We start from the raw sequence: 23,398 nt of genomic DNA, 5'->3' as shown, positions 1-23,398 counted from the left end.
CAAAGTATTGAAGCTTCAGCATCAGTCCTTCCAATGAATATCTAGGGTTGATTTCCTTTAGGATTGATTGGTTTGCAATCCAAGAGACTCTTGAAGAGTCTTCTCCAACATCACAATTTGAAAGCATTTTATAAAGAAATCATATGAGGATATATAAACAGGAAAAAAGTACTAGCACAATATTTTATATCCTTTATTAATGATAGTAGGATTATGAACAACTTGAATATTTTTAAATGTCTTCATTTTCACTGGAACCAAAAATGCAATTTTTAAATGAAGTTATATCATTTTCATGAAGTTTGTTATATCCAAGTTCTTACTGATTCCTCCTGGTACTTCACCATTTCTTACAAGAGCTCTGTCATATCTTATTAAAGCTTTCAGAATGATTTATAGATAAAAAAATTATTCAGTGCAGTTCAGTCACTCAGTCATGTCCGACTCTTTGCCACCCCATGAATCGCAGCATGCCAGGCCTCCCTGTCCATCACCAACTCCCAGAGTTCACTCAAACTCATGTCCATCGAGTAGGTGATACGATCCAGCCATCTGCTCCTCTGTCGTCCCCTTCTCCTCCTGCCCCCAATTCCTCCCAGCATCAGAGTCTTTTCCAATGAGTCAACTCTTCTCATCAGGTGGCCAAAGTACTGGAGTTTCAGCTTTAGCATCATTCCTTCCAATGAACACCCAGGGCTGATCTCCTTTAGGATGGACTGGTTGGATCTCCTTGCAGTCCAAGGGACTCTCAAGAGTCTTCTCCAACACCACAGTTCAAAAGCATCAATTCTTTGGTGCTCAGCCTTCTTCACAGTCCAACTCTCACATCCATACATGACCACAGGAAAAACCATAGCCTTGACTAGACAGACATTTGTTGGCAAAGTAATGTCTCTGCTTTTTAATATGGTGTCTAGGTTGGTCATAACTTTCCTTCCAAGGAGTAAGTGTCTTTTAATTTCACGGCTGCAGTCACCAGCTGCAGTGATTTTGGAGCCCAAAAAGTAAAGTCTGACACTGTTTCCCCATCTATTTGCCATGAAGTGATGGGACCAGATGCCATGATCTTCGTTTTCTGAATGTTGAGCTTTAAGCCAACTTTTTCACTCTCCACTTTCACTTTCATCAAGAGGCTCTTTAGTTCCTCTTCACTTTCTGCCATAAGGGTGGTGTCATCTGCATATCTGAGGCTATTGATATTTCTCCTGGCAATCTTGATTCCAGCTTGTGCTTCTTCCAGTCCAGTGTTTCTCATGATGTACTCTGCATAGAAGTTAAATAAGCACGGTGACAATATACAGCCTTGACATACTCCTTTTCCTATTTGGAACCAGTCTGTTTTTCCATGTCTAGTTCTAACTGTTGCTTCCTGACCTGTATACATGTTTCTCAAGAGACAGGTCAGGTGGTCTGGTATTCCCATCTCTTGAAGAATTTTCCACAGTTTATTGTGATCCACACAGTCAAAGGCTTTGGCATAGTCAATAAAGCAGAAATAGATGTTCTTCTGGAACTCTCTTGCTTTTTCCATGATCCAGTGGATGTTGGCAATTTGATCTCTGGTTCCTCTGCCTTTTCTAAAACCAGCTTGAACATCTGGAAGTTCATGGTTCATGTATTGCTGAAGCCTGGCTTGGAGAATTTTGAGCATTACTTTACTAGCGTGTGAGATGATTGCAATTGTGCGGTAGTGTGAGCATTCTTTGGCATTGCCTTTCTTTGGGATTGGAATGAAAACTGACCTTTTCCAGTCCTGTGGCCACCGCTGAGTTTTCCAAATTTGCTGGGATATTAGAGAAGGCTAAACTGACTGCATACTGTGCATACGTTATAGTATTGGGCACATGTCATCAAAATAAACTCAGTTTCACCAAAGGTTTATTTTTATCTTCCTCAAAATTCAAGCGAAAGTTTTGAAGTGTTTCATTTAAACATACACACAACCAAAAAGCTAAAATTCTCATGGTAGCATATTAAACCTACATATGTAATTATTAACCAAACCCATCCATTTCCAATCTAGTCCTGTCTGTTTGTTCATTTTAACCCTTAAGAGTATGTACACATGACTGTCACAGTGATACAAAACAAATGTAATTTCAAAATAGATGCCATTTATTGCCACAAATGACGAGGAAATTGTCACAAGTGATAAGCAAAACAAATATAATTTAAAAATAAATAAATGCCATAGGCAGTTGGAAAGAACCTAGAAAAGTCAAGTAAAATGAAACACATTTGCATTTCCCAACTCTAAGAAATTTTGAGGAAAACCAACTTATAATTTTAATGTAAGATAATCTTCTGTAGATTTGTTCAGCAGAACTTTCAGCCACAAGCCTATTTATAGCTTCTGCTCTGAGCAGAGAAACTACAAATGTAAAAAAGTGTTAAATGAAAACAAAGCTTTCAATAAAAATCACTAAAAATAAATGTATAATTATGAAGTGTAGTTATGGTGATTCACAAAGGTTTTTAGGGCCTTTTTTTTTGTACTTTTGCTTTCATGAATACTTAACAAGTAGTGTCAAATAAACTCCTTCCTTCCTAAATGAGCTAGAATTTTTCCATTATCTCTTGACCTTTGCAAATTCCAGAAGCCTTGAGTAAGTCCCAGTTGTTTCATCTCAGAAAAGACGCTTTAGCCAGCTAAATACTGACTGAAATTAACAGGATGTTGTATAAGATGAAAGGACTAGAGAATTCAAAAGAATAGCTGAAACTGAAACAACACTGTAAAATGGTAATTAGAGATAACTACACTACATTGTTCCCCCATAAGCTAGGAACCACTGGGCTGGCCTAAAAATGGAGGGCAAGGGGAGGTAAATTCCCATTACTTACTTACCTTTATTTTATGGCTTTATTTCATTTTTCCATGAGTGTCTTCAGTAATTGTTGAAATTTAGGAAAGCAATAATCTTCAAACTTTATAAGAGAGCCCTTCTTAAGAAGCTGAGCCTGTGTTTCACATAATGCTGAGCCCACACTTGCACCCTACTATCAAAAAGACATAAATTTCTAAAACTTTTGAATGATTTCTCAAGCTTCAAGGAGAACAATTACTGAGGTAAGTTATGGAAAAAATAACTATTAAAGCTACATTTCCCCAACTCCTTTGGAGCTAAGCTTCTAGATGAAAATCATACCCCTCTTTTCAGACATGTTACTATGAAATTTGGAAGAGAGATGGGCTTCCCACCATTTCTGGCCATTTCTATCAATAAACACAGTCAGGAAGACATGGGGTCACCCTACCTCAGTGTTCCAATCTTCTACTTCATGGAGCAAGAGCAGGAGGGAGAGACACAGATAGGTATGCAGCAGAGGCAATGGTTGAATTCTGCTTTCTAGAGTCTAGTCACCAGCTTCCAGCTCACAAGTCAGCGGAGGCAGCCTCCTGATCCCGGGATGCATTGATAGCCACATATTCATGCCTCAATAGTTCTAATGGAGGCCTTCTGGTTCCCCCCAGTTGGAAATGAGATAGTAACCTCTTAGCTCGGTCAGCTCTCTGCTGTTCCAGGAGTCAAGGCTGGAGGCTCAGCCTTTTCAACAGCTGTGTAACCCATAATTGCTTTTGTCAAATCACCTCCTGCTCAATACATCTAGACTGGCCTCTCTCCTGAACAGAGCATTGACAAACACAGGTGCCCACCTGCCTCGTCAGTTGTGACTGATGTAACATGTGTTGTCCGACGACCCTTCTGTCAGTCCTAAAGGCAAAGAAACTTCCAGAGGCTTCAAGGTCTGAGGCACAGCAATTCACAGATGTGGTACCAACAGTAAGAGATACTGTCTCTGTACTCCTGCAGTTTAAAATCCAGCTGAGTATATGAAGTCAGTCCACATGAAGAGGCTGAGAATAACATACTAAATCTCCAAATAAGTAACAGATTGTAAGCTAGCAACTAATATTGCAGGAGCCCAGCAAAGAGAGGGGAACAAGAAACTAGGATACACCTTGTATATAGCATCTAATTTCCCCAGATGCAGTTTCTCGGATTGGAGAAACAGAAACAGTAGTGAGAGAAAGTGTTAAAATAGATCATTTTTAAGGAAGTCTCCAGTTCTGGACTTCCCTGGTACCCCAGTGGTTAAGAATTCGCCTGCCAATGCAATGGACATTGGTTCGATTACTGGTCCAGGAAGATTCCACATGCCCTGGGGCAACTAAGCCCATGCACCACAACTGCTGAGCCTATGCACTCAGAGCCTGTGCTTTGCAACAACAGAAGCCACCACAATGAGAAGACCTCACACCACAACTAGAGAAAGCCCGGATGCAGCAACGGAGACTCAGTGCAGCCATAAATAAATACATAAAAATTGTTTTTAAGTTCCCAGTTCTAAATGCAAACTGGTACAGCCACTATGAAGAACAGTGTAGAGATTCCTTAAAGAACTGGAAATAGAACCGCCATACGACCCAGCAATCCCACGCTGGGCATACACACCAAGGAAATCAGAATTGAAGACACAAGTACCCCAGTGTTCATTGTAGCACTGTTTACAATACCTAGGACATGGAAGCAACCTAGATGTCCATCAGCAGATGAATGGATAAGGAAGTTGTGGTACATACACACAATGGAATATTGCATGCTAAGTCGCTTCAGTTGTGTCCGACTCTTTGAGACCCTATGGACTGCAGTCTCCCCTGTCCATGGGATTCTCCAGGCAAGAATATTGGACTGGGTTGCCATTTTATTACTCAGTTATTTAAAAAAAAGACCGCATTTGAGTCAGTTCTAATGAGGTGGATGAAACTGGAGCCTATTATACAGAGTGAAGTAAATCCAAAAAAGAAACACCAATACAGTATATTAATGCATATATATGGAATTTAGAAAGAGGCTAATAACAACCCTATATGCAAGGCAGCAAAAGAGACACAGATGTAAGAAACAGACTTTTTGAACTATATGGGAGAAGGTAAGGGTGGGATGATTTGAGAGAATAGCATTTTATACCATATATAAAAGAGACAACCAATGCAAGTTTGATGCATGAAGCAGGGCACTCAAAACCAATGCTCTGGGACAACTTAGAGGGATGGAGTAAGGAGGGAAGTGAGAGGGGGGGTTCAGGATGGTGGGACACATGTGTACCTATGGCTGATTCATGTCGATGTATGGGAAAAACCACTACAATACTGCAAAGCAATTATCCTCCAATTAAAATAAATTATTATTTTTTTAATTCCTAGTTCTAATAAGATAATTTTTGGAGAATAATATGGAAAACTGTCATCAAAAACATGAACGGACAAAACCAAAACCTTGAAAATGTTAAGTAGAGGAGACTTCACCTATGGTCTAATGGCTAAGAATCCAGGCTTCCACTGCAGAGACACAGGTTTGATTCCCAGTTGGGAAACTAAGATTCCACATGTCTGTGGTATGGCCAAAAATTACAACATTTAAAATTGAAAAAAAAAAATGTTAAGTTAGATTTTGACATTTGGAAGAAACTGGAAATGACTTTTTAAAAAGATAAAATTATGGTATCTTGGCTAGATTAAGGAGTCTAAGTATGCATTATCAAGTGAAAATTGGGAAACAATGATAAGCACATTTTGAAACAGGGACAGCACAGGAAGTTTCTAAAAAAGGCAGTAAAATTGGAAATGTGCCATTAGACTAGAGCAGAGTTTCTCAGCCTTGGCTCTACTGACATTTGGGGCCAAGTAATTCTCTTGAATTCCCTGAAAATGGGAATTGCTACCCACTCCAGTATTCCTGCCTGAAGAATCCCACAAACAGGAGCCTGGAAGGCTACAGTCCCTGGGGTTGCAAAGACTCAAACACGAATGAGCGACTAAGCACACACAATTATCTTGTGCTGTGCATTGTCAGCTGTTTTAGCAGCATCCCTGGTATCTACCCACAGGATGTCAGTAGCACCCATCACTCAAGACAATCAAAAATGTCTCCAGACATTACCAAACATCCCATGGAGAAGGGGGAAAAAATCCCCAGTTGAAAGCTACAAGCCTTGAGAAAGATTAGTATGGAAAGATGAGGCAAGATAAGAGCTTCACTGGTGACTCAAACAGTAAAGAATCTGCCAATATAGGAGACCCAGGATCAATCCCTGAGTCAGGAAGATTCCCCTGGAGAAGGAAATGGCAATCCACTCCAGTATTCTTGCCTGGAAGCCTTTGACTGTGTGGATCACAATAAATGGTGGAAAATTCTTCAAGAGATGGGAATACCAGACCACCTGATCTGCCTCTTGAGAAATCTGTATGCAGGTCAGGAAGCAACAGTTAGACCTAGACATGGAAAAACAGACTGGTTCCAAATAGGAAAAGGAGTCCGTCAAGGCTGTATATTGTCACTCTGCTTATTTCACTTATATGCAGAGTACATTATGAGAAATGCTGGGCTGGAAGAAGCACAAGCTGGAATCAAGATTGCCGGGAGAGATATCAATAACCTCAGATATGCAGATGACACCACCCTTAAGGCAAAAAGTGAAGAAGAACTAAAAAGCCTCTTGATGAAAGTGAAAGAGGAGAGTGAAAAAGTTGGCTTAAAGCTCAACATTCAGAAAACGAAGATCATGGCATCTGGTCCCATCACTTCATGGCAAATAGATGGAGAAACAGTATAAACAGTGTCAGACTTTATATTTTTGGGCTCCAAAATCACTGCAGATGGTGATTGCATCCATGAAATTAAAAGACGCTTACTCCTTGGAAGGAAAGTTATGACCAACCTAGATAGCATATTAAAAAGCAGAGACATTATTTTGCCAACAAAGGTCTGTCTAGTCAAGGCTATGGTTTTTCCAGTAGTCATGTATGGATGTGAGAGTTGGACTGTGAAGAAGGCTGAGCACCGAAGAATTGATGCTTTTGAACTGTGGTGTTGGAGAAGACTCTTGAGAGTCCCTTGGACTGCAAGGAGATCCAACCAGTCCATCCTAAAGGAAATCAGTCCTGGGTGTTCATTGGAAGGACTGATGTTGAAGCTGAAACTCCAGTACTTTGGCCACCTCATGGAAGAGTTGACTCATTGGAAAAGACCCTGATGCTGGGAGGGATTAGGGGTAGGGGGAGAAGGGGATGACAGAGGATGAGATGGCTGGATGGCATCACCAACTCGATGGACATGAGTTTGAGTAGACTCCAAGAGTTGGTGATGGACAGAGAGGCCTGGCATGCTGTGATTCATGGGTTCACAAAGAGTCGGACACAACTGAGCGACTGAACTGAACTAATTCTTGCCTGGAGAATCCTATGCACAGAGAAGCCTGGTGGGCTACAGTCCATGGGGTTGTAAAGAGTCAGACATGACTTAGCAACTAAACAGCAATTTAACAATTTAAGAAGCAAGTATAACTATCTCATTCTGTGGTGTTACCCAGACCTGGAGTTGTAACAATAAATAGTGAAGAGGCTGAGGGTGGGGGGGGGGCAGGGACAGGGGGCAGTGGGGAAGCTATGGTGAACAGGAGTACACAAGTACCATCTTCAGAGGGAGCCCCTCAGCACAGCCAGCTATCATCATCTGCCCTGTGGGAGGGCAAATCCAAGATCTGCAAGTTTCCTCCCCGTCCCACCCATCCCAAGAGAAATAAGTTTCAGACTTTTAAGTAAATTTTCCTAATTTTAAAAACACAGGCCTTAGTTCAAGTTTTCTGAAAAACCGTAGGCAGGCTGAATTTGGCCTTCAAGCTGCCAGATCTAGATCTATAGTCTGGACTTCAGACTAAGATGACGATAGCTTGAAGGGGTGTTTAGGAGAAATTGATTGATCCTGACCAAATAAATCAACTGTTAAAAGCCAGTTAGGAGAACAGGGAGCAAAAGTGAACTTGAATAAGTATTAGACAATATGATGGAATGACTGTTGAGCGTGATAATAGCATTATGCTAAGTCACTTCAGTAGTTTCCGACTCTGTGCAACCCCACAGACGGCAGCCCACCAGGCTCCCCCGTCCCTGGGATTCTCCAGGCAAGAACACTGGAGTGGGCTGCCATTTCCTTCTCCAATGCATGAAAGTGAAAAGTGGAAGTGAAGTCGCTCAGTCGTGTCCGACTCTTAGCGACCCCATGGGCTGCAGTCCACCAGGCTCCTCCGTCCATGGGATTTTCCAAGCAAGAGTACTGGAGTGGGGTGCCATTCCCTTCTCCGATAATAGCCTTAAAACTATGTTTAAAAAAAGAAAAGCCTTATCTGTTTGAGATATTTAAATACATACATATATGCTTTCCACTACAGATGAAACAAACAAACAACAACAAAAAAAAAACAGAGAGTGGAAAAAATAGTAGTTAAAATTCAACATATCTGAATATCAAGGGTAAAAAAGAGAAATGAAGAAAAGTGACTTCAAAATTCTGAATTCGAGTAAATAATCAAAAAACATCACCCAAGAAACTATACTGCTAAACTTATTTATTTCCCTCGGGTTCCCCTGGAAAAAGTTGTCTTTATAGCTTAACTTGTTAAACTTATTTTCTAGTATTCACTGACAGCCTACACTTTCCTCTCCACTATCAATCAGAACACAAGAATTCATTTCATGCATCATATGCTCCACTTTAAATAATGTTAATGGGAATTGCACTCTTTAAAATAATACATTTAGCTAGTAGCACTTGTTGAGCAATTTCTGTTTGCAGACTCTGTGCTAAGCCTTTCACTGGTATTAGCATATTTAATCCTCAAGTCAATGCAGAAGGCAATTACCATTTTAAACTATGATTTAGAGAGGTTAAGTAACTTCTTCCCAGGACAATCAGCAAATAAGTGGCAGACACGGACTTTAAATATGGATTGATACCAAAACCAACCTCCTTAGCATTAACCTAAACTGTCTTCCCAAGGGCATCTTTCATAATTAGCATACAATCAGTTATGAATATCTGGCCTTAAAATAAATCATTTGTCCCAGTAAGTCAGGCAAGCTCACACATACCTTTAACTCCCATTTGGAGATGTCTAGCCCCTTCCTGAATGGTGAACCCTCTCTGGCTGTATTCAGAAAGCAAACCTCCCTTCTATAATGCCTTTGCAACTGACCCACAATGTGTGGAGAGCAAACTAGTATCTTTCTCAAATTCTTAATAATATATTCAGATTGAAAGTGAGACCAATACAGCTTTCCAGATAATTCAAGGCACAACGGACTTTCAGCTCAATTTATCAGAAACTCCAAGAAACGTGAAGCAATTTCTTCCACCATGGAACACACCCAAGGATGGCAACACAGAGTCACAGTGTCTAGGTTTCTGAACCTCTGCCAATCACCACAGCAACCAGCTAATTCCTTGTGATCCAATGTAAAGAAAATCCAGTACTGCACACTGTCAGTGTGCACAACCCACCAGGATCCATGCACACAGGACTGCAGCCTCGGAGTCACATAGAGCAACAATGGCTGGGATAAGGTTAATATGACATGTTATGCCATCACTTAGCATAATCCAGGTAAACAAATTCCTCATAGGAAACTATCCAAACCTATATTTCCATTTAGGGCATGTCCAGTTTTACATAAGCAAATTTCCCCTCTGACAGCATTTGAAGCAGCGGCACTTTCAGGTATTTCTGAATTAAGTTCCTGAACCCATTAGAATCACATATCGGATAATTTTCTAACTGACCCGCAAGCAATTTCCCATTCTCTTCTCCACTTCACCTCCACCTCCTATCACACAATAAGACTCCTTTTCACACAGTAAGACTCATTTTTCACAAGGATTTTCTACAATTAAGATATCCTCTAAACTCATCCAAACATGCACCATTCTTACACTTAAGAAAAAGTCATACCTTATATCAATGAAGAACTTAAATTCAATTTTAGAAAAGGAGATATAACTGTCCATTGTGAACATTTCTTAGGTTTACATATATGGCTTAAAATAAGCTTCTTAGTTTATCTTTTGGGGGCTTCCCAGTGGTAAAGAACCTGCCTGCCAATGTAGGAGATGTAAGAGATGAGGGGTCGATCTCTGGGTCGGGAGCATCCCCTGGAGGAGGGCATGGCAAAAATAAGCTTCTTAGTTTATCTTTTATCTCAACCTAAAAAACCTCACCTGCCCACTCAGCCATAAACTGTAACCCGCCATAGTGCTGTCGCCACTGGGGTGACAGAGGCATTCAGGGACTTGCTATGGAGAAGAAAGACTGGGCTTTTCAGGATTATATACCCTGTGGAAAAATCTCACGCTTATATTTGAGAGACATGAATACATCAACTATTTTATAATAATATGAAGGTTAATTATTTTAATGAAACAGACTCTTCTTCAGTCTTACCTACTCTACAGGAAAAACATCTGCTAAACAGGTAAACATACCTGTTTATTTGATAAATTAGTTAGTCTCCAAAAACAACATCCAGATTAAATGTTTCTGTGATTTTTTTTTTACAATCTTACATTTGAAAAGGTAACAACTGTATGTTTTCAAAACTAAGCCACCCTCTTTCCCATCCAATTGTTTTTCTTTGAACTGCTTCCTTCAATTTACATGAAATCCATCTACAGCTGTAGGAAAAAAAGCCAGAAAAAGAGAAAAAGCAAAGGGCACCACCACCTCCTCCAAGTTCTGGGTCTAAGACTGCATCACTTACTAGACATGTTCCATTCCAGGAGTGCAAACACATCACTGTGACATTGATTGAACAATACATCAAAGAAAAGTCCAGATCAAATGGCATTCCAAATTTCTACTCCATTCTCAAGGCTTAATAGTTACCTTAGGATTTCCCTGGTGGCTCAGTGGTGAAGAATCCATGAACCAATGCAGGGGGCAAGGGTTCAGTCCCTGATCCAGGAAGATCCCACATGCCACAGAGCAACTAAGCCCGTGTGCCACAACTACTGAGCCTATGCTCTGGAGCCTGGGAGCCACAACTACTGAGCCCATACGCCACAACTGCTAAAACTCATGGCCCAGAACCCATGCTCTGCAACAAGAGAAGCCACCACCTTGAGAAGTCCACATACTGCAACAGAGAGTAGGACTCGCTCACTGCAACTAGAGAAAACCCCACACAGCAACAAAGACCCAGCACAGCCAATAAATAAAATTATATACATTAAAATAAAGTGATTTCTGTGAGTAGAAAACACAAATGCATTCACACACACAGTGCATACAAAAGCTTTTCTCCCATGAGCTGATTTTCTTTTTATTTACCTTGCTTCTAGTTTACTAAATGCAATCATATTTTAAAGATATTTAATGCCTCAAAAAAGTAGATCTAGGTGATTTGATTAAGTGTTTCAGAACAATTTGGAGAAGCACTTCCAATTCTTAAACAGCACATTTCATTGAAAAAAAAAATTCAACTTCAAAGGAGTTACCAGCATCATTTTTGTAAATCAACAGGATTTAGGACTGAAACAGAGAAATATGGTTATTTTTTAAAACAGTTTTGTGTGCTCACTCATGTCCAACTCTTTGCCACTCCATGGACCATGGAATTTCCCAGGCAAGTATAGTGGGGTGGGTTGCCATTTCCTCCTGCAGGGGATCTTCCCAACCCAGGGATGAAACTCATATCTCCTGCGTCTCCTGCATTGGCAGGCGGATTCTTTATCACTGAGCCACCTGTGAAGCCCTCAAAAACAGTTTTCAGTATTTAAATATACTGTGGAATATATGATTCTCCTCAGAAGATGGAAAACAGCTTCATATAAACACCAGATTGTTTTCTCCTCTCACAGTGAAACACTTGGAATATTTTTAAATGTAAATTTAGTTATTCTTGGCCTTACTTACTTACCTCTAACTCAAAAGTTAATTAGAAAAAAAACAATATCAAAGCCTAAATCCAGCTTCTGACAGAAGAATTAAAATCTTAAAAAAATAATTAAAATCCAATTTTGGATCTATGCTTTCCTTGGCCTAACAAAAATATTGAGTTTCCTTGAGGCCTCTTTCTGATTCCTGAGGCACTTTGTCTCCACTACACATCCTGACATTTAGAATTTCAGAAACATCAAATAAAAGAGCTAGAGAGAGCATACATTACAAAGAAGTCTGGAGAGGAATGGTAACTGGCTGTTAGTGAGTTAAAGGGTTGGAACTTAGATGTAGGTTTCCTGATGCCCAGATGTCTATGGTCTTCCCAATAGGCCAGACTTCATCATAAGTGCCCCTTTGATTTGTTCAGTTTTAATACGCATTATTTTCCATGTAAGCAGCTTAGAATTTCAATGCAGAACTAGACTGAGCCTGATGCGCTTTTTGTTTTTCATGGTTTTCTACTTTTCCTCCACATAAGGCAACTCAGAACACAGACTAGACATTCAATTAATACTCATTGAATTAAATTTTCAAATATTAATTGTCACCCACACAGACCCTTTCTCCCAGGTCATCCGGGTGTCCTGGAATTCAATTCGACTTAACCAGAATTTGCTCAACCCAACAGGTTAAGGACTCAATCCCATAAGTGTTCCCATTTCCGATACCCATCACAAGCAGAAGGATCCCAGGTTACCCACAACTTCTGCCTGACTTTGCTACAAATCAGAGGTTCCCAAGACTCCTCTCCTTGGGCTCAGTAATTTGCTAGCATGGCTCACAGGACCAAGGAAAATAGTTGACTTACTACTGCCAATTTATTACAAAAGATATGTGTTAAAGGATACAAAGGAATAGCAAGATGAAGAGATACACAGGGAGAGGTCTATAGGGTCCCAGGGGCGGGAGCTTCTGTCCCTATGTAATCAGGTATACATCACCTTCCTGGCTTGTAGATACATTTGAAGATTCAGAAGCTCTCCAAATGCTATACTTTGGGTATCTCTATAGAGGCTCCATCCCATCAGTTCAGTTCAGTTCAGTCAGAGTCATGTCCAACTCTTGCAACCCCATGAATTGCAGCATGCCGGGCCTCCCTGTCCATCACCAACTCCTGGAATTCACTGAAACTCACATCCATGGAGTCAGTGATGCCATCCAGCCATCTCATCCTCTGTCGTCCCCTTTTCCTCCTGCCCCCAATCCCTCCCAACATCAGAGTCTTTTCCAATGAGTCAACTCTTTGAATGAGGTGGCCAAAGTACTGGAATTTCAGCTTTAGCATCATTCCTTCCAAAGAACACCCAGAGCTGATCTCCTTTAGAATGGACTGGTTGGATCTCCTTGTAGTCCAAGGGACTCTCAAGAGTTCTCCAACACCACAGTTCAAAAGCATCAATTCTTCAGCGCTCAGCTTTCTTCACAGTCCAACTCTCTCACATCCATACATGACTACTGGAAAAACCATAGCCTTGACTAGACCGATCTTTGTTGGCAAAGTAATGTTTCTGCTTTTTAATATGCCATCTAGGTTGGTCATAATTTTCCTTCCAATGAGTAAGCGTCTTTTAATTTCATGGCTGCAATCACTATCTGCAGTGATTTTGGAGCCCCAAAAAAGTAAAGTCTGACACTGTTTCCACTGTTTCCCCATCTATTTCCCATGAAGTGATGGGACCGGATGCCATGATCTTCATTTTCTGAATGTTGAGCTTTAAGCCAACTTTTTCACTCTCCTCTTTCACTTTCATCAAGAGGCTTTTTAGTTCCTCTTCACTTTCTGCCATAAGGGTGGTGTCATCTGCATATATGCAAGGTCAATTATTAACTGGTTTTCAAAACCCTGTCTCTCACCAAAATATGGAGGGGTAGGGCTGAAAGTTCCAAGCTTCTAATCATGGTTTGGTCTTTCTAGTGACCAGCCCCATTCATGAGCCCACCAGGAGTTATCTCATTAGAACAAAAGATGCTCCTATCACCCAGGAAATTCCAAGAGATAGAGGAACTCTGTGTCAGACACTCTTATCACTCAGGAAATTACAAGGGTTTTTAAGAGCTTTGTGTCAGAAACCAGGCTCAAAGACCAAATATTAGCAGGAACAGGGGAGTAGAGGCCAAACTAAATGTATATTTTTTATTATCTCACAACTAACTAATATTTTGGCTATCTGATGCAAAGAACCGACTCAATGGAAAAGACCCTGATGCTGGGGAAAATTGAAGGCAGGAGAAGAGGGCGACAGAGGATGAGATGGTTGGATGGCATCACCGACTCAATGAACATGAGTCTGAGCAAACTCCAGGAGATAATGAAGGACAGGGAAGCCTGGGGCACTGCAGTCCATGGGGTTGCAAAGAGTTGGATACAACTTAGCAACTGAACAATAACATTTATCTAAGTATGGACTTTGTGGATTCCAACCCTGGAAAAGAAAGATCTGTCTGGATAAAATAAAATGGTGAGAAGAACTGAGAATTGGGATGGAAGAGTGGAGAAAGAAAAGCTGAGCAAGGACACATAATCTATAAATCCCTAAGGATGTGCCAGGTATGCAGGTCTTTAACTAAAGTCAGAATAGGGCAAGAACTGTGAGTCTCTACTTTGTGTGTTCATTGCTTTGCTTTTGATGGTTTTCCAGTTTGGGGTTTTGTTTTGTTTTGCTCTTGGTTACCTAGTAAAGTCACTGTGTAAAAAATTCCAACCCTGTTTAAACTAAGAAGAAAAGGAGAATTGTCCCTCTCTAGACGTGGCTGACAGGAATTTCAGAGGCTCTGGATGAGCAAGGCACTCTGGTCACAGTTGTGGTGCCAGCTGGAGGCCCCAAAAGACCCAGCAAGGTTAGCGCAGGAGAGCAGGGAAGCAGGGAGCCTTGGAAGACAAGGCGCCTCAGAGCTGGCTTAGGCAGGACTGGAAAATCCCATCAGAGGGCTGGTTTGCGATCTGCAGAGAAGCACTGTAGGACTTCCCCAGGGAACTGAACTAGGGAGGTCATTTGAATCTTTCTGCCTGCAAACTGTTAGCCAGGTAACTTAAAAAAAAAAAAAAAAGGAAAGAAATTAATTCTATTAATATATTTGCTTTTTTCTTTGGCATGCTAAAACAGCCACTGGTGTTTAATATACTCCTAGACCCAGGAAGAAAGGATTAAATGTTTAAAGAATCAGTTTGAGAATACATTTTAAAAATCTAAAAGTAAATAGCTTCTTTCCTGGCACATTATTGACCAGGGGATTGAAGCAGGAATCAATGCCTGGGGCCAGCAATTTGTTATGTAAGCGAATATTGAAATGTTTCCAGTCAATAACATTTGGGTAACAAAAGATGCATTAATAAGTCTCTGGTTAATAATATGCTAGCCACATATGTAGCACCTATAAGTAATTAGCAACCTAGGCTCTATAAAAGTTGTAGCCTCAAACCAGTAAAACAGACTAGTCTATGACAAAGCCTCACTGATGGGACACTGGCTCCATGTTGGGGCTCTGTGGTCACTGGAACTAAGATGCAGTTTCTGGGGCTTTTTCTGAACAATGTCCCAGAATCAAGAATTCAAGGCTGCCAGGATTCCACGTATTTCTTCCACTTGCTGCTGTGCCTGCAGAGTGACGCTGCATGGTATGATACATATTCAATGTCTCCTTAGTGCCCCTGAATGTCTGGTCTGACTGGGGCTGGTGATGAGCAATGAAAATTGTGTATGCTTGCAAGTTCCTTCCTGCCATAAGAATCTTTACCGTATAATGTTCACATCATTAGAAAAGTAGAACCACAGCACTTTAACCAGAGGAAAATCCTGTCACTCTCTCTCTCTGTGGAAGAAATGTTGAAATAGATTAGCAGTAACTAGAAAAATAAATGGAATTCCTTTTAAAAATTTGAGTATGTAACCCTAAAGTAAATGAGCAGATGATCGTTTAATGCATTCAGGATGTCTTATGCATTCAAAATAATAAAAGTAATATTAAAATCAATATAACAAATGAGTTTTAATTATAACTCTATCCCATTTTATAAATTCAATCATGTTTGCTAGAAGAAGCACTTTTCCTGACCATTTAGACCCCTCATTTTAGCTGTATGTCCTTGAAAATTCTTTTTTGCATTAAAAGTTTTATAGAATGTATTAACAATAATAAGCATGAAATTACAATGTGTTTTCTTCTATTTCTAGTGAAGATTTTGATTATAAAGTAAGGATTGTCTATTCATCATTCATTCAAAATTTTCTCCCTAACTAAATAAAATGTAATTTCAACCTTATACAAACTAAATTTTAGACCAAATTGTTTTGTAGCAGAATATAAACAGTAAACAAAGTATATGTCCACACTAACAAATTAAGCATCTTGGCAAATAATCACATCTTTTTTTAAGAAATAAATTTAAGGCAGGAGATATATTCATATTTCAATCAGAATAAAAAATGATTGTTATTTTCCCAAAACTGCTACAATATACTACTAACATGACCAAGGCCTGAAAAATACTTATCAATCCATCTAGTAACTAAATATGTAAATGCACTCACCTGAATTAGTTTTTTTAAAAGATTTATATTTAAAAACTAAATCAAAATCATTAACAGATGTTGATTTGCCTCTTTTAACACACAGAAGCAAACATGAAATGGAAATTTTTCCCCCAAGTATAAAATAACATACCTCCAGTCTTGGAATTTTGTTTTAAATAAAGTTATCCTGAATGGGAAACATTAAAACTTATTTAAGCTTTGTGTAATTTTATTTTATTATAATCAGTATTTTTTAAAGGAGCACTCTTGTGACACAGTTAAGAGAGTAGTAATAAACTCAGCAGCACCATAACCAAACACAGGTTGCAACATAATAGACTGTAAGATAGTAAGTAGCAAATCAACTATGTTTCAGTTTTTAAAAAGACAGTAAGTAGCATAAAGACAACAAATCATAATACACTATAATTCTACTCCTCTGCATAACTATTTCTTGGCGAATTAAAATCTCAATTGTGAAAATTATTTCTGTTATTTAAGTTTAGTTTAGTGAGGCAAACACTGCAGCAAATGCAAAGAAGTAAAATGTAAAAGGAAATATCTGTCATTTTAAAAGCAGCAATTTCTCAGTTTAGCCTAAGTTTTATAGCAATGGTTGAAGAACAATACTTATTGATAAATGTGCTAAATATTTCCTTCCAGGAATGAGGCCACAAATTCATAACCAAGTTTCTAGACCAAATTTCTAGAACACACACAAGCTCTAAAGAAGAAATATGCATCTCCTTTCCAACCGGACATCAGTGTTTTATTCATTTTGTATCGTAAGCACACTATTTACACCAAAGTACATGTCTAGTTAGCATCGAGCACCAGGTTTAAAAAGATGTAACAGAGAAGCTCTCTGTTTGAGTTCAGAATGCCACAGAAATCACTGGTGAAGTCTAAAATGAAAAACAGCCCTCTCAAATGCCAGAGCCAGCTGCTACTGTCCACAATCCGACTCTTTCCAAGGAGAACAGCAGATCTGCAGAAGACATGGCTTAAGTGGGAACATCGTTTCCTAGGAGTGGGCAAAGGGTTTCTGTACAGGGCCTGAGGAAATAATTTCAAATTTGCAGGCCATACAGCCTCTGTGACAATCACCACTCCACTCTGCCTTGTGGCACCAGGGCAGGCACTGATGATACATTAATAAATGAATGTGGCTATGAGCCAGTAAATCTTTATGGACCCTGAATATTGGATTTCATATAACTTTTACATGTCATGATATGTTATTTTTCTTTTGATATTTTTCAGCTTTTTAAAAATATGAAAGCCACCATTAGCTCACTAGCCATACAAAAGCAAGTAGCTGTTCATAGTTCACTGGATTTGGCCCATGGGCTGTAGTTTGCTACAAGTATCAGCAAAGGAAACCTTTGCTTTCGGCTCTGTCTGTCCCTTTCCCCTCCATTTACACAAATCTACAAATTAGTGCTCTTTAGCAGAGTGGCCCTTTTGCTTCTTTCAGACCTCTGATGCCCAGTTTCTATGCTTGTCCCAGAGGTCCCAAAAGTCCAACAGAACAATGGTCAGGAAAGACATGGAGTGTGGCCTGAAGAAAGGGTAGAAGCCCTCTTCTTTTGCTTTCAGCCATCTGATCTTCTATAAACGACACACCATCCAAATGTTCATTTCACTGTCTATAAGAGGATCATGATATCCAACCACCTGAAAGTATTTTGGAAGGTGTGATTTTACATTGAGAAAGGTAGGTAGAGCAGAAAACGCCACATGTGGAGGAGAGTTGCCAAAAACTTGTTCAGAAACAAGGCCTAGCTTGATGTTTCATGGGTAAGTTCCTTGATCATGATGGTGTGTGGGTCCCGGGAAGAGAAAGTGAATTTAGTTAAAACCCCAGGGAAAGAAACAACTAACAATCCCATTGACTGCATGCCACTTTTCATAATTCTCCAAGGTGGTCTGAAACATAACAAACATTAACTGAGAATCTTCTGTGTTAAAAGAACAGGAAAGGTAGTATGAGGATCATAAAAAAAAATAAGACTCAACCCTTAGGCCAAAGAATGCATCATTTACATTTACTCAAATCTATAAACATAAACATCTATCTTACAAAGCAGATATGATTTGTATAAATCAACAGCATTAAGTTAGAAAGAGAACCAAAAAAAAAAAAATAGTAGGAGGAAGAATTTCTTAGGAGCTAGATTTAAATAAAGAACAGAATTTCAAGGAGAACAGACACAAATTTGAGAGACAGGTACACGTACATGTAGAGTTATAGGATCTGTGGATTCTCAATTCCACCAGATGTTACTAAATTTTCTCTTTTCTCCAAAGATGTTGTGCTTCCATTAACACTTTGAAACTTCATCCTCACAACAGTTGATATGATCACAGTTTATTTTTTAAATGCTTTAGTCAATGTGATGGGTAGAAAAGGATATCTTAATTTCATTTTCATCTCTGGTCCTCTCATTCTCCCGAATTGTTTCATATGTCTATTTTTATATGAACGTAAGGCAGAGGCTGGTCATTCTATGTGGCTGGAACTCAGGACACAGAAAGTACACAGAGGACAAGCATCCCTCTCTTCTTCTGGAGGTTTCTCCAGGACCTTGGTCTTTTCCTCTCCACCCCGTAAATTGCCAGTTTACATCAGCAGATAGGGACAACCTTCCCTTTCCTTCATGAATGTGCCAGGGTAAATTAAAGAGTTTATAAATGAACATGCTTGAAAAATACTAGTCTTGACAGAAACATCTGAAACCACTTCCTCCATTTTTCCCTAAAACTTGGTTTCTGCCCAATTTAGACCATGGATGGTCAAGGTACCTTAGAAAACACACAAAATGTTGATCCAGCTCTGGAGGCCTGATTACAAATCCTTGGCAGGAATACATCCACTGCTTTCTCATCTCACTGAGAAGGCACAAAAAGTGCAGGAAACATAAATTAGGGAATGAATTTGATTTGCTGACACTCATTAGGAGGGTTTTGCCTCGAAAGCTCCCATGGAAATAAAATTTTAAGGCAAAATTCCTATAAGTGATTCTAGGAGAAAATGATTATTTTTAAACAAATCCTTGTTCAGAGTCTCTCCATGTTGAGAACAAAGTGGCAATCAAACAGGAATGAATGCAGTACACAGCAGAACTCTCAGTCAAGAGAACAAAAAGCAGTATTTTCAACTTTGGTTAACACACAGCATCAAAACTAGGAAAAACTATAGTCCAAAAACTGATTAATGTGATTCGAACAGTACATTCTCTCTTACAGTGGAAAAATTGAAAATCACTACAAGTATTTGTTTCCAAAAGAAAGCATTAGTTGTTCAGTCATGGCTCCTCTGTCCCTGGGATTCTCCAGGCAAGAATAATGGAGTTATTATGGGTTGCCACGCCCTTCACCAGGTGATCTTCCTGACCCAGGGATTGAACCCGGACCTCCTGAAATGCAGGCAGATTCTTTACTGTCTGAGCCACCAGGGAAGTTTAGAGTGGCTAACATCATCCCAGTAATACTATAATACCACATGGTCTCGAATACAAATGGATTTGTCTAATCCAGTGGTTCCCAATCCTGGGCAATTGTGTCCCTTGGAAGACATATGATTATTTTTCATTTTGAGACATATATCATATTCACACCTGAAGAAGGGTGCTCTGGTATCCAATAGGTGGAGACGAAGGATGCTGCTAAACATTGTAAAATGCACTGAGTGCCGCTGCTGCTGCTGCTAAGTTGCTTCAGTCATGTCCAACTCTGTGCGACCCCATAGACGGCAGCCCACCAGGCTCCCCAATCCCTGGGATTCTCCAGGCAAGAATACTGGAGTGGGTTGCCATTTCCTTCTCCAACACATGAAAGTGAAAAGTGAAAGTGAAGTCGCTCAGTCGTGTCCGACTCCTAGCGACCTCATGGACTGCAGCCTACCAGGCTCCTCCGTCCATGGGATTTTCCACGCAAGAGTACTGGAATGGGGTGCCATCGCCTTCTCCGAAAATGCACTGAGTAGTCTCCCACAATAAATAGTTATCTGGTTCAAAATGTAAATAAGGCCTGGTCTAATCTATTTCTTCATGGCTAGCTGGGATATATTGGCAAAAATAGGGGGTTAGAGATGATAAGTATTCCTTAAACACCTCCTATTGAGTAAGCTAGACAACACAGAGTTCTGAAGTTTGCTTGATACTGACATAAAGTTTTCAATTAAGCAATTTTCAACTGTAATATTTTAGAGAGAAAATGGAACACAATCCATGATTCTCCCTATGCTATCAAGCACTATACCATCTATATATATTAACTTATCACATCTACTTATACAACAGTTCATAATCAAACTGGCAACTGCTGGCTCCACCTTAAGTCTAAGTCAAAGTCAAAGTCAAATTGAAGTCGCTCAGTCGTGTCCGACTCTTTGCTACTCTCATGGACTGTAGCCTACCAGGCTTCTCCGTCCATGGGATTTTCCAGGCAAGAATACTGGAGGGGGTTGCCGTTTCCTTCTCTAGGGGATCTTCCCGACCCAGGGATTGAACCCAGGTCTCCCGCAATGCGAGCAGACACTTTGAGCCACCGGGGAAGCCAAGTCAATACATTTCTGAATTTATATGATTCTCAATTTCCCATGCCCACTCTCCAAAACCAGTCTTAAATTTCAGCAGTGGGTTTTATGTGGTCACTTTCTGAAAAAAAAGCATTCATATCTGAAATTACCTTCTCTGATGTTACAATCCATTAAAACTTTACAGTCCACCTCCATGAAACTTAAAAGTCAAATTAGGAAAGGAAGATGATTTTGAATGTAAACCTAAACGCAACCACAAAGAGATGCCTTCTATAAAAAGTAAGGAGTGCTGAAAATGAAGTGAAATAAAATATGCAAAGGCTGAAGAGGTCCCTCTAAAAGTAGCAAAACCCTTAGAGGTTATTTTATTTTCCAGTAAGTTTCGTTGGGTGTTTCAACAAAGAAAGTCATTTTCCTGGGAATTATTTTTTATCTCCTTTTCCAAGTTTGCTGAAGGCATTTTCTTGTCTAGATGTTACACTAAAAGATAATTTTAAAGTAATGAAAAAAATTTAGTTAAAACATAAAGGAACCACAAAGGGTTGAGAAACTCATTTTGAAGCCATCGCATATACCTGAGAAAAAGAAAAGTATCCTGTAACCGACAAAAATCTATCCGAATGCTGAAGTTTCTCAAGCTAACAAAGCACGTACTGTTTGTTGTTTGGCAGGAATGTAGAAAGATGGGCAACTTACTCCACTGCAGTTTTCTGAAACACAGATGAAGACAAACGTATTGCTTACATGGACTGATTGGGTTTTACACCAAATGTCAACTTTGGAATATAGACCTAAAACAGAAATTTCTGTCCTTGTGCTTAAGTAAAATTCAAACAGAAAGAGTCCTATTTACTCACCTACCCTAAAAAGACAAAATGATCTTAATTTAAAAAAAAAAAAAAGCAGTACAGCAGAAGGACATTTAAATGCAAGATCTAATTTCAGAGAGCATTGAGTTAGAGTACAAAAGTGGAAAAGCCCAAGGATATCGATGTGCAGTAAATGGATGCAAAGTATGTTTCCACGAACGTGTGGTGAGATTTTCTTTAATCTTGCTAAATGTAAAAAGTTGTGTTTTAGATGACCTTGACTGGACTATAGACTGCAGTTCCAGCTTCTGAAAACAAGGAACGGCATCAGGCTTAGGGAGAGTGTGCCTAAAGGCAAGAGAAGCGTCCCCTCCAAATCCCCAAGGAAGAAAGCTGCCGCCCGGAGGGAGGTATTGGGTAGCCAAGCCATCTTACTGAAAACAACCAAGGTTTTTGAGCGTTGTTTTTGGCAGGAGGTAGGTGTTACCGGCAGCTTCCTGGGGCGCTGGAAGGAATGTGTCACCATCAATCAGAAAGTACACTGAGCCCCGTGTTTAGGTCACAGAGGGAGTACCGCCTCGTCCAGTAAGGATAAGTCCTGCCAACTCCAGCAAAAAAAGGAGAAAGGAAAGTTGCAGGAAAGGTGTTGGCGCCCAGGGACCTCCAAACCCCAAAGGAAACCCCCAACTTGTGTTGAAGAAAACTTCGTGCGCTCTCGGGTTCCGGAGGATTCCAAGAGCCCCTGAGGGCGGATGCTCGTACATTCCTCCCGACACCAGCACCGCCCGAGGTCAGTTCTGGGGAAGACCTGGGCGGTGCTGGGAAGAAAGGACAGTCCGCCCCACCCACCTCGGTGGTCCTGGTGGTAGGACAGACTCGTTCCAAATCAACCTCCGCGGACCTGGGAGGGACCGGTCCCCCTCCACCTACTCATCTGGCTGGCCCCATGCGAAGGGCCAGCGGATGAATGAACCGCAAATCCGGCCGAGCCTCGCGGGACAGGGTGGCCCGCGGGAGCGCTCACCTGTGGGGATACTGGAGGGCTTCTCGGAGTCTGCACCTAGGCAGGGATTCCAGGGCTGGAGAACCAGCGCCGCCAGCAGCAGCAGCAGCAGCTGCTGCGTCTTCACAGCGCACCACCCCATCTTCGGCCCCTCGAGGGCCCGCGCGGGCTCCGGCACCCCAGCCGCCCGGCAGCGGCGCACTTCTCGCGAGAGCGGGGACCCCTGGTCCGCCCCGGGTGGAAGACAGCAGGCGGGAGCGGGCGGGCGGAGTATGAGCTGGGGACCGGCGGGGGGCAACGCGAGCAGGGCGGAGAGCGACGCGGGAAACCCGGCGATCTGGGTAGCACAGGACGGCGGGCGCCCAAGGCGCCGCGGGCGACTTATAGCCTCCCCGAGGGGGAGGCGACGGGGCGGGCTGCGCCCCGGCTATTGGCCGCCGGCTGACCCGCCGCGCCGCTGCGTGCACCGTGCGGTCGCCTTGGCTCGCCTGCCCCAGCCCCACGTCTGGGATTGTTTGCTCCACTCCGACCTATTTAAGGAGCCGTCTGCGGCTACGTGTGGAGGCTCACGCAGGGCTTCTGGATGGAACCAGGAAGCTTGTAGTTCGGTTTGGGAGTGGGCCTGAGGCGGCGGGGAGGAGACGCCCGCAGTCTGGCCGGCGGGCGGCGCTCCCCGCTCCCTACTCTGCGTTCCCCCAGTGACCCGAGTTTCCCGGTAGCCTCAGAGGGTGCGAATCTGTTCTCCTCTGGATTGAGA

The 23,398-nt window shown here is 41.2% G+C and overlaps 1 protein-coding gene across 2 annotated transcripts in view; it reads right to left on the bottom strand.

Moving 5' to 3' along the window:
- PLOD2 (procollagen-lysine,2-oxoglutarate 5-dioxygenase 2) overlaps positions 1 to 23,143 on the bottom strand; it is a 121,218-nt gene extending 98,075 nt beyond the window's left edge. The window contains exon 1 of one of the 2 annotated variants that reach the window (XM_070374909.1): positions 22,663 to 23,143. In XM_070374909.1, coding sequence (XP_070231010.1) covers positions 22,663 to 22,783 — 121 coding nt within the window. In that variant the 5' untranslated portion in view covers positions 22,784 to 23,143. The remainder of the gene's footprint in view (positions 1 to 22,662) is intronic. The other variant, XM_070374908.1, reaches the window with a different exon arrangement.
- Positions 23,144 to 23,398: the final 255 nt, after the last annotated feature.

This window comes from Bos mutus, chromosome 1 (assembly GCF_027580195.1).
Source record: "Bos mutus isolate GX-2022 chromosome 1, NWIPB_WYAK_1.1, whole genome shotgun sequence".
NCBI lineage: Eukaryota > Metazoa > Chordata > Mammalia > Artiodactyla > Bovidae > Bos > Bos mutus.
Note: the sequence above shows the minus strand (reverse complement) of the source record. Positions and strands in the feature narration are given on the sequence as shown.